General features: G+C 36.4%; 1 protein-coding gene across 1 annotated transcript in view; it reads right to left on the reverse strand.

Annotated features, from left to right (window-relative positions):
• The window catches only part of galt (galactose-1-phosphate uridylyltransferase), a 109,664-nt gene that overhangs the window by 42,862 nt on the left and 53,721 nt on the right, over positions 1–13,081 (reverse strand). Inside the window, exon 8 of the mRNA XM_042732165.1 lies at positions 4,959–5,091. Within this exon, the coding sequence (XP_042588099.1) occupies positions 4,959–5,091 (133 nt within the window). The remainder of the gene's footprint in view (positions 1–4,958; positions 5,092–13,081) is intronic.

Genomic DNA, 13,081 nt, shown 5'->3' on the forward strand with positions numbered 1-13,081 from the left:
AGAATAGGTTCATCATTGAATTCAGTGGTGTCATCATCCAGCTCAGTTCAGTTTAAATAGTATCAGTGCAATCAAGTAGACAGTATCTCTGGTAATTAACTGTCCCCAACAAAGCAAGCCAGAGGCGACTGCGGTAAGGAACCAAAACTAAATCAGTGACAGAATGGAGAAAAAACCTTGGAAGAAACCAGGCTCAGTCGGGGAGACAGTTCTCGTCTGGACAGACGAACCAGCAGGTTAATCCATGCTGCAGCAAACTTAGATTGTGCAGAGGACTCATCTGGTCCATGTGGTCTTGTCCCAATGGCTGTCTAGGAGACAAGGTCTTCACTGGGGATCTGTCTCTGCTCTTATCATCTCATAATTAACACCTCTTTTTTTTCAGAATTTAGTGGTAAAAAATTAATCATCATCTAGTTTTTTATATTGACTATGCATTCTGTTCATTTTTTAAATGTGTATTTTTCGCCGGGCTTCAAAGAAATATAGAGCTGAGCATCATCAGCAAAACGGTGAAAGCTAACACTGTGTTTCCTGATGATATCTCCCAAGGGTAACATGTAAAGCGTGAAAAGTAATGGCCCTAGTACTGAGCCTTGAGGTACTCCATACTGCACTTGTGATCGATATGATACCTCTTCATTCACTGCTACGAACTGATGGCGGACTGATAAGTATGATTTGAACAATGCTAATGCTCTTCCACTAATGCCAACAAAGTTTTCAGTCTAATCAAAAGAATGTTGTGGTCGATAGTGTTGAACGCAGCGCTAAGATCCAGTAGCACTAATAGAGAAATACAATCATGATCAGATGATACGAGCAGGTCATTGGTTAAATTGGTTCAGATGTTTTTTGTATTTTCTAGTTTGGGGAACAGAAACAGTCTCTATAGTGTGATATCTAGGTGAAAGAGTATCTATGTGCTGAGCATTAACTGACTTCTGTGATGTGAGGCGGCTAGCAGGCGGTCGGTTTAGCCAGTCTGTCTGCTTTCTGACCTGGGCCCAGTTAGTCAAGTACAAACTCTAAGCCTATGTGCCATATTTCTAGAGAGAAGTGCAGCACCACCCCAGGAGGGATAAAGACCATCTCTTTTCAGCAGGTCAGGTCTGCCCCAAAAACTTGTCCAATTGTCTATGAAACCTATGTTATTCTGCGGGCACCACATAGACATCCAGCCATTGAGTGACGACAGTCTGCTATGTATCCTGTCACCCCGCTAAGCAGGTAGGGGACCAGAGCTGACTGGCAAAGTCGAACATCGCTAGTGCCGACGTGGATAACAATCTTACTGTATTTAAGTTTAGCAATAGCCAGCACTTTTTAAATTTGCCAAGATGTCAGGCACTCTGGGTCCAGGTAAACATTGAACAATGTTGGGTTGTGCCTATATTTTCACATTCCATACAATAGAATCGCCAATAACTAGAGCACTTTCATCAGGTTTCTCAGTTTGTGTGTCACTGAGTCGGGATAACCTGTTTTATGTTTTGATCGGAATGGAAGAGCGGTGTTTTGACCCACGACTATGCTGCCTCACAGTCACCCATTAAGCCCTGCTGCACAAGCTCTGTAACTGGAACCAAACAATGTACAGGACTCCCTGAGCTAGTCACATCCAAAACTGTATCTACAGCCCTCACATTCTTACTGTCCCCAATTAAAGTTTGAATGAGCGTTTCTAGTTCTAAAATCTTCTCTGTCAGCCTAACTCTTTTCCTGCATTTATCACATGTGAATCCCTCGTCACCAACAGAAAGAGATAAATTATACACTCAACGGACACTTTATTAGGTACACCTGTTCAATTGCTTGGTAACTCAAATTTGCTAACCAGCCATTCATCTGAGTATTTAAAAAACTGCTGATCTACTGGGATTTTCACACACAACCATCTCTAGGGTTTACAAAGAATGGTCTAAAAAAGAGAAAATATCCATTGAGTGACAGGTATGTGGACGAAAATTCCTTGTTGATGTCAGAGGTCAGAAGAGAATGGGCAGACTGGTTAGAGATGATCAGAGTTGGGTATAACGCGTTACAAAGTAAACGCGTTACTGTATTCTAATTACTTTTCGTGACAATGCAGTAATGTAACTCGTTACATTTAAAATAAATGTAATTTGATTACAGTTACTGATGTCAATAAAATTAAGTTACTTGCGTTACAAATGTATTGGTAAGAAAAAAATATTAAAGTAAATAAATTAAAATGCATTTCTAATCACGTTTTGGCGCGGCTGCGTCAGTTATTGAGCATGCGCTTTAATGAATTACTGGAGAACTCGTGCTGTTAATTAAAATGGACGGAGACGACAAGTCTGGTGGTTGTTTCTTCAAGTGGAAATATAAACATTATTTTGAGTTTTGTGATCGTAAAAACAAAAATATAACTGTTAAATGCAAACTGTGCGCAAATTCTAAAGAACTTTCTACCGCTGTTAACTCGACCAGCAATTTGTTGAAGCACTTGAACAGAGTGCATTCTACGACAAAACTCGTCACCAAGGAGGATAACGTTACCCACGCCCGAGACGAGAGCGGTGCAACCTCGTCTAAACAAGCTAGATTGGACTTTTTTTCAAGATCGGGAGGGAAGGTAACTTCTGGACAGGTGAAGAGAGCTGTAAACTTTAACTTTGTATAGAAAAACAACTACATTTCAGCATTCAAATATGCAATGTTTTTTATATATATATATATAGAAATACTGTTTTCAAGTGTTATCAATTTAAAGTTTTTTCCTGTCTTTAATGCACACAAACACAGTTACAAGCTAGCCCACACATACAGTGCATGTTGCACGCAGCAAGGAATGTTGTAGTTAAGACATACTGTAGATACATTTAAAAAGACTACAGTTTTCATTGTTAGACAAGTTTATGTTAAGAATGTTAAGTTATAGAAATGCATTGGATCTTTAAGTCAAGTTGCTGTTTTCATATTTCTGTAATATTTTTTCAGTCAATATTAAATTACGGAAAGAACTGAGTTTCACTTTGTTTGTAGTGTTTTCTTGTAGGTTTAATAGGTTTCAAAGTAACTTAAAAGTAAAGTAATTAGTAATCTGATTACTTTTTACATGCAGTAATCAGTAATGTAATCAAATTACAATTTTAGAGCAGTAATTAGTAATTTGTAGTGGATTACTTTTTTTGAGTAACTTACCCAACACTGGAGATGATAGAAAGGCAACAGCAACTCAAATAACCACTAGTTACAACCAAGGTATGCAGAATACCATCTCTGAACGCACAACACGTCGAACCCTGAAGCAGATGGGCTACAGCAGCAGGGTGCGAAGACGGGTGCGGGTGCTGTTAGTTTAGGACAGGAAACGGAGGCTACAATTCGCACAGGCTCACCAAAATTGGACAATAGAAGATTGGAAAAACATGGCCTGGTCTGATGAGTCTCGATTTCTGCTGCGACATTCAGATGGTATGGTCAGAATTTGGCATAAAGAACATGAAAGCATGGATCCATCCTGCCTTGTCTCAACATTTCAGGCTGGTGGTGGTGTAATGGTGTCAGGGATATTTTCTTGGCACACTTTGGGCCCCTTAGTACCAATTGAGCACCGTTTAAACACCACAGGCTACTTGTGTATTGTTGCTGACCATGTCCATCCCTTTATGACTACAGTGTACCCATCTTCTGATGGCTACTTCCAGCAGGATAATGCACCATGTCACAAAGCTCAAATCATCTCAGTCTGGTTTCTTGAACATGATAATGAGTTCACTTTACTCAAATGGCCTCCACAGTCACCAGAACTCAATCCAATAGAGCAGTTTTGCGATGTGGTGGAACGGGAGATTTGCATCATGGATGTGCAGCTGACAAATCTGCAGCAACTGCGTGATGTTATCATGTCAATATGGACCAAAATCTCTGAGGAATGGTTCCAACACCTTGTTGAATCTATGCCACAAAGAATTAAGGCAGTTCTGAAGGCGAAAGGGGGTCCAACCCGGTACTAGCAAGGTGTACCTAATAAAGTGGCCAGTGAGTGTAAATGTGGCAAGCGGTACAATAAACAACAGCACGAGAAGAAGCCATTACTCACCATGAGTAATGAATGATTCCGACTTACCACTGTTGTTTGATGAACTCGTGAAAAACAGAGCAAGAGAGAAACTTAATGGAGTGAGGAACATGCGCTGCACTCACTGTTTAGATTAAAAGAGAACGATCAAATTAGTCAGATTAGTTTGATTGATAATATCAGAAATATGGTGGGAGTTAAGTTATATTTTATCACTTTAGACAACAGAGAGTGATAGTAATACAAAGTTTCAACAGAAAAGTGAAGCTACACAGTGCTACAATCGCAAACCACTCAGCAGCATGGCAGACAAGAGAACAAATGAACAATTTGTGACAAATGAACAAAATGAATAGAATAGACTAGAATAGAACAGAACAGAATAGATAAATATAAATGTATATATTCATAAAATCCACTTTCTGTCTCTCTCTATAAAAAAATTAAAAATACAAGAATGTGTGTGCATATGTGTGCACAAATAATTATACAATCAAATAGTTATATATATAATGTAAAAATTATATATAAATGTATATATAAATCACAATATATAATATATATGTGATATATATATTGTGTGTGTGTGTGTGTGTGATAAGAGTGCCTCAGTTATCTTTAATGAAATTCTGAAATTATTGATGAAACTAATTTATAATCTATCTATTTATTTACTATTTATTTGCCTTTTGCTAAACCTGTCAATGGTGAAAAGTTGAATTATTAAGAATGAATAAATGAATGAAAGAATGAATAAATAAATGAACGAATAAATAGTCATTATTTTCAAATTTACACAAGAACAGGATCATTTTGACTAACATTAACTGCAACATAATATGGCACATATTGCCACAAAAAAAGTATATATATATAATGTAAGAATAATGTAAACTCAAAGTCTTACTGTCTCTTTCTTGGGCCGTGAGGTCAGGGAGACGGAGGACATGTCGTCGTGGCAACAGCAGCGTCTGAAATGGCCAAGTCGCCCAATACGGCACCACCACCAACCAGTGCTCGTTTTCCACTACCACACGCTCCTGTGTGAGCAGAGACCAAGCAGTTCATCAAGTACAAATAATATATCATGCTAGTTATTAAAATTTCCAAAGGCCAAGGATGATGTTTGACCTTAGCTATTATTGAATGCTATTAAACAACACTTTCCAAACATGAGACTCTGAAAGCTGTGCTAATGTAGCTTTAAAGTCAATCACATACTCTATGTATATCAAGTATACAAACATGAATACTTAGCACATTCAAGTGCACACTCAAGTGCCTTTTAAATGCTTTTCACAAATGAAAGCAGAGATAGACGTTTAAAACTAAATGACAATTATTGTTGATTTAATAAATTAAACATAATTCACCTTCATAAATTATTAGAGAGTGTATTGAGGCTTTGATTTCATCAGTCATCAAAGTGATGCCAGAAACCTCAATTTTGGGTGAACTATCCCTTTAAAGTGACACCATTGCATTTTGTATCTTATGGACACCAAGGCTGAATAAGTGACCGAATAAATTCAATGCATTTGTGATTAAAAATATATATTCTGATTCACAAATGCTCAGTTCTTCAGAATGACAGACATACAGAGTCAGAGTCATCTTCTGTGTGCCTTCGAGATTTGCACAGTTCAGTTTTGGCTCATTTGTCAATGCAAATGCATTCAAACTTCACCAGATTAGTCGGATGGACTCTGTGGACTGTAATTTTCGCTCATTCTACAGCAGGATTCAAGGAATCTGGCTTGGCCATTGCTGAATACCAACTTTCTTTTGTTCAAGTTATTTCTTGAAGTTGTATTGTGTTCATACACATCTCTGGCAGACTGAATCGGGTTTTCCTGGAGGATCTGCCAGTATCTGACTCTATTCTTGTTGCACTCGATGACTTCAATTTTGTATGTCTGTAATGGTATGGGAAATTTGTAAAGCATTTAAAAAAAAAAAAGTGGAATTCAAAGCCAAAAAAGCATCATTCAGAAAATAACCCCTGACCACTTTTTAAAATAAAGTAATGCCCAGGTGAACATTTTTGAATTCTTAACATTACCATTGACATTAGTTGACCATTAAATTTGGTTTCAGCTATAGCCAGCTCTTTGCTTTTAGGTCACAGTTCAAATAAAGAGTCATCAAGACCACAAAATGTCCTTCCAATGGTTTTCAGGTTTCATTAAATGACTTCTAAACTCTAGACATGACTCAGTGGTGGCCTTAAAAGCTGTTTCTTCTAAACACACACCAGAAGTGCTGAAGATATTGTTGATGTCTGGACACTTTCTCTAATTTCACCCAAAGAGCTCTGAAAGGCTGTCAGTGTTATAGCTGGACTCTCAATTTGGGTCGACAGCTGAACACAGAAGTGTCTGGTTTGTGCCACATATTTGTTACAATGGGCTTTCTAATGTTTCTGAAATAAGGTTATCACCTTTGCAAAATGTTTTATAAATGTCTCCAGCTCATTTCCTCCTATAAACATATATGACAACAGGGCCTTTGTGAAACCTCCTGTAAAATAAAAATCTGTACCATCAGAACCACCAAAAACTCCTCTTCCATTGTGCAATGGTTTTGAGAAAGACTAATCAAAATATAGCTGCAAGCAGCAAGCATGCAAGGATGTAACCACTTTGATCAAAGATGAGCAAGACCATTTACAGCAAATACAGGCAATATACTGAATAAATACATATTTTTAATAGTTTTTAACAGTTAGAGCACCACCTATGGTCCAATCTTCTTGAAACTTATATGAGCATGAAGCATGCTTATTTAGAATCATATGTTGCATGTGCTCACCTACTTTCTAGAAGTTTTGAGTTTTAATTTTGGAGATATAGGCTTCTGCATGCACTTGACCACTCCCCTTTTCTAAACAACCCATTTATTTTTTTGTTTTATTCCTAAAAGTATGGGTACAATTGTACACAGAATTGATGGTTTGGTGCGTACTTTGGTTTTGAAGTCACGGTTGGGTATGTTTTCAGTAAAGCAGAGGGAACAAACCAAAAATATAATGTATTTATTAATTTTTAATTTAGTTTTATTTAGAGACTCTGTTTAGTAAACCACTGTTTAATAATAAAAAAAAGTCTACCACTGCTGCTGCAAAAGGTTGTAACACTCTTCATACTGCAGTTTATGGTATCGTTGTAAACTGGGGAAGATATTTGAAGTGCTTCCACATTTGGATACAAAATATTTTAGGAAAACGTATCTTTCAGTCAGAATTGTTGCGCTTTCAGTCTAATGTGCTCTGACTGTTTTACTGACAGCCGTTCCATCAGTACAATCTGTGATTGGATACTTGCTGTAAGGATGAGCCTTTTTACCAAGTGGAAATACTGGTGTGAATTTCTCACATTTACAGTTAAGGATACAACCACAAGATGTAAGTTAAGCGCTGAGGAAAACATCTCAAATGCATTAAACCTCACATGCATCTGACAGAAGAGCAAGCTGCTTTTAAACTGTATGCTTTCAATTTTGTTTGAAGCACTAAACAAAGTATGTCTCATGTTTAGGAAAACTGGGATTGTGCAATTTTCCACAGCAGTTCACTCACTACGTATACCTTATTATAGTGCTGTGAAGGACATTTTTACTTAATATGAATTAATCTAACAGTCGATCACACAGCAGACATAAATGTGACAACAGCCACTCTGTGCTTATGGCTAATAAGTCTAGATGTTATGTGTGTGTCTGTGTGAATAATAAAAAAAGTGTTTTTAACATTTGGAGTCTCAATACCTATGAGGACATGAACATAAACTTCATCTCCAGAGCCACTCTGAGTCCCTGTTTATAGCTGGTATTGTGAATATTATACAATCAAATTTACCATCAAATACACATCGAAACTCTAAGATCAAACCGCCAAAATAAAAGCTTGGTTTAGCTTGAAGAAATTATTACAGAAATATATTACCACTGTATGCTAAAATGTACTTTTCATAGTAATAATAGTATTTTTTTATTTTTAAGGAATATCATACAGTTGAGATATTTTTCATCCATGTGTTCATTTATACAGTTCTGTTATACAGCATCTTTTTTGACAAAAAATAAAAACGCAATGTTTAGTTGTAATCAAATGAAAATATAACAATTAATTTAGATTTAAAAGACTGATTTGATTGTTTCGTAAAGTTTTATTAAACATTACAAATTAGAAACCATTTGTAATAAAACAATACACATCTGTATATAAAAAAAATAATAATCTACAGAAAATAAATCAGAAAAAAAAGGAACAAAATAAAAAATTATTCATGGGGCCCTAAATTAAAAGGCAGCTACTCTGTGGAATTTAATTCTGAACAAACAAGTTATATTTACATTCATTCACAAGGTCTAACAAATATGTGGAAAGCATTACATTCTCCATTAATGGTGAATGAATATTGAGTTAAATATTGATATCATATGATATGGGGAAAAAATACTGAAATAATGTTTTTGGCATATCGCCCAGCCCTACATTACAAACAGTTTCTAAATAAATTCTGCACATGCAATTGTTAAAACAACGCTGTATTTGCTTCATACACATGCCAACGACCCGACCGACCCATACCAAAATTGTTGTGTACTATTACTCCTCTACCTAGAAGTGGAACTAAAATGATTAAATTCCTTAAAACTGAAATCCCTATTCTACTCTTGAATGAGTTTGTGTCCCACATGGACCTCCAGTCAAAAATATCTAGAAACAAAGCATTTGCATCGCAGTTTGTCAGTTGCATCTATAAGGCACTGTATTTTTAAAAAAAGCATGGAGATATTCTCTCCAGCGCTGCCCAGAGTCCCAACCACAGCATTAAAAACTCAATTCATGGAGAAGAAAATGGACTTTCATGAGGCTGAGGGCCAAGCGAAGAATTTAACCCTCATAAAATGTGACCGATGTATGATTAAAATGACCTGAGTAAATCCCAGTGATGACGAGGAAGCAGTAAGATCCCAAGGACGGGATTGGACGGCTGATTTGGAACATGACATGTAGTGATGGATTACAAAACGGCTGGAGTTGACGTGTGGCAGCTACAGTGCGGCGAGCGTTGATGAGGAGGTGGCGTTTGACAAAGCGCAGCTCTGTTTGGCATTGAGTGATGGCGACTGATTAGAGCCTCGCTTTCACAAAGATCTTCACACGCTCTGACTGCAGGGGGAGAGGGGAAGAAAGCAGGCCTTCAGCACCAACATGAGATAGCAAGAGGGAGGGAAAGAGATACGGAGAAAAACAGCTGCGACAGGCCGTCTGGGCAAGCTGTCAGAGAGAGCGACAGAGACGGATTGATAGACTTGGAATGGCAGCTTTTTTCTTTCTTTTTTATTTCTCTGGTTTATGGATTTTTCAATGTGAAAGTCACTTCTACAAGTACAAATAACTCTTTAAAGATTGAGGTATAGTTCACATTAACAAAAAGCACCACTGATATATTCCTAATCTACTGAAGTCTTACGGTGACTTTTTTTTTTTATAGGTTTTTGGTTTTTAATGGTTATGTATATATGTATATGTTTATTAAAATTAAAATTTGTAAGAATATTGTTTTTTAAGAAAGTTTTAACTTTGTATCCATGCTGGTTTTATATGGTCAACTAGTTTTAAATAACATACATTTAAGTGTATACATCTTAATCATTATTTTATGATTATATAGGATTATATTAAACATTTCACCTTATTAAGGTGATAGATGTTTGTTCATGTATTAATTTATTTATTGTGGTGCACCAGATAATTTTATTTGATAAACCCTTTTATTGAACTATATAATTTTTATTTATTTATTCCCCCACTTTATCACTTGATATGCCAAATTATATTCTTTTAATGAGGTTTTTTTGTTCACTATTATTTGCAGACCACTGTATCAACACGGCCCACAAAAATATAAATCTTAATTTAAATTCACATATTAAAACATGCTTATCATAAAATAAGTCACCCTTTGTGTGCATTTAATAATTAATATATTTTAAAATAAATGAATAAAGAGGACAAAAAAGAAAGAGTTTTACAGGCATCTTTTGTCCCTCGACTCAGAAGCCGTGAACTTCATTTCTCAGCAACTGAACGGAATTAACATTTCAATTATTCAGCGTATGCGAGTGCCACTGTTCTTCAGTGCTTTGAGTTTTGAGGCTAATACATGTCAAATTATTCATGAAAATCTTATAGCGCTTAGATGTTTTCCCTTAACTAAACTAAACTTAGAACAACTGCTGTCTGCTTTTGGTACAAGATGTTCTTACACGCACCATGACAATAATCTGGGAGCAATCTCTCCACAATGCCTCGCTGTTTGCTGCACTGCTGACAAAAACAGCACGTAAGCGTTTGGCACATGTATCGTTGCTCATGCCATGATAAATTTCCACCAAAATTTGACTGGAATGTCAACTATGAGCACAAGTATCATGTTTTTCCAACACAAAAATAAGTGAAAACTTGCTCCAGATCACTGGGAAACAGAATGAAGATGTCAAGAGTCAAGAAGCTCAGATCAGAGCGAGTCACATGAAAGAGACGCCGCTCAAGTGATTAAACATTTAACAGAAGCCGCTCTGTTACACGATGTGACTACACAACCGACGATTATTAAATCGCCAATTAGGCCCCATTTACAAGTACATTATTTAACTATTTCCTGAGCGAGAACATTAGCAATTTCACAGAAACGACACTTTTGAGAGGTCTAGCAGTAACGGTGGATGGCAGGAACTCTCGTTTGAATGTTCTGAATGTCCTTCCGTGGGGTTTTTTATGAGTCGAGAGGATGAGTCATTATCTTTTATCCACACACTTCCATCATCAGATTTTTTATATTCCACTTGCAGATTCAGCATGAACTCAGAGAGCTCTTAGATCTAACATTTTAATCACCACAGTTTCACATTATTTCTTGCAAGGCACATGGAGTGAAAACCATGATGGATGGAAATTTTCATTTATATTTAATGTGGATAATCTTTTAATGGTGTACTTATTATAAATTCAGAACAAAAAAAAAAAATGTTTTAACTTTATTAAAATGATCAAAATTCTTAAATTTAAAGAATATGCTGTAGTTTGGTAAATGGCAAAGCAACTACATTCACTTTGCCATTAACTAAATTGATTATTATTTTTTTTAGCAAAGGAAATGTTATGTAAAGAAATCCAATTAAAATATTATGCATATTTTTAAAAATTCATTTTGTACTTCATGTGTTATATGCATTCATGTTATATATAAAATATGCATATATGATGGAATTTTGTCATATCTGTGTATTTGCATGAAAATGTTAAATTATTTTAATTAGATTTAATGTAATATGTAAATGACAATAATAATTTTATAATATACTTATAATTTATATATATATGTGTGTGTGTGTGTGTGTGTGTGTGTGTGTGTGTGTGCGTGCGCGCAGTTGAAATAACAATTCAAACTAGTTATATCTAAGTGTCCAATACTCTCGTGACATAATCTGAACTCCAGCTATGAAATAATACGATGAAAGACATCAACGTTCAAGAAATGAGCTTGTGTTTTTATAAAGATGCCAGATGACACTTGGTGTCATGTGTTGGTCTGGAAAACAGAGAGACCTTTCTTCTGGGAGAGAGGCGGCCGGGGAAGGAGCAGCAGAATGGATGGAGGTGTTTAGAGAAGAGATGCCAATGAGGGCTGAGATAAGGAGAATTCCACTGTCTATGAGACATGACTGTACAAACACACACAATCTCTGCTTAACCTTTCACATGGGGGTGTCCTTTCTGTGTGTGTTTGCTTACCTTTCCACTGTTTCACACCACTATTGCTCAAATATAGGCTTAAATATACCCCAGTTTTCACTTGATGGATGAAAAACTGTGACAAATTGAAGGGGAAACACATTAGGACTGAAAGTATAGTGTGAGCAAGCATTAACACACACACACACACACACACACACACACACACACACACACACACAAAATACAGTTAATCTACAAAATCTAAATAACTACTGCATTAAATTGCATATGCACTGTTTCGAATGTACAGAACTCATGCATAAAACAATAGGCACTCGTGTATATCTAAGCCAGTAATGACAGCGAATACATCAACGCGTCCCAGAACATGAAGTGAAACTAAATTTGTCTGATACCTTGACGGCCTTATCACCGGCGGTGAGAAATTCGCCCCTATCCCCTCAGGGAGTCAATGTACCTTCTGAAAAGACTATGAGACATATCAGTGATTCTTCTGGATTCCTGCTCTCATCTTTTAATCTCTTTCATAAGGTGCCGGAGCCTTAGAGGACCCTCACGAGGAACTCTGCGCAACACACACTTCCACAGTCACAAAGACTCTCCACAGAACTGTGAAGGTCATGTGATGTACAGACAGATGAACTTTACATTTGTTATGTTCACTGTCATGATGTCAACACTTTAACCTTTACTTCAAATCAGTCTTTTGTACTTTTTTTAGGTATATTTTGCTGAATAATACTATATATGGAGCTATATATATGACCACATGGCTCATGTAACCAGACTTTTGACTGCTCCATTTTTCTGGTTTAGACCCAGTACAGTTAAAGGGATAGTTCACCCAAAAATGAAAATTTTGTCATTAATTACTCACCCTCATATTGTTCCAAACCCGTAAGACCTTTGTTCATCTTTGGAACACAAATTAAGATATTTTTTATGAAATCCGAGAGCTTTCTGACCCTTCATAGACAGCAATGTAACTGAAATGTTCAAGGCCCAAAAAGGTAATAAGGACATCAATAAAATAGTCCATGTATGTAGTCCACATGTTCATTGGATTTCATTGAAAATATCTTAATTTGTGTTCTGAAGATGAACAGAGAGGTCTTACAGGTTTGGAACGACAAGAGGGTGAGTAATCAATGACAGAATTTTCATTTTTGGGTGAACTATCCCTTTAAGGTGTGGTCACATTTACAAAATTTCACTAAAATTCACAGCCAAAAATGGCCCATTCTATGTTGCCAATAGTGTGG

Source organism: Cyprinus carpio, chromosome B10 (genome assembly GCF_018340385.1).
Source record: "Cyprinus carpio isolate SPL01 chromosome B10, ASM1834038v1, whole genome shotgun sequence".
Classification (NCBI taxonomy): domain Eukaryota; kingdom Metazoa; phylum Chordata; class Actinopteri; order Cypriniformes; family Cyprinidae; genus Cyprinus; species Cyprinus carpio.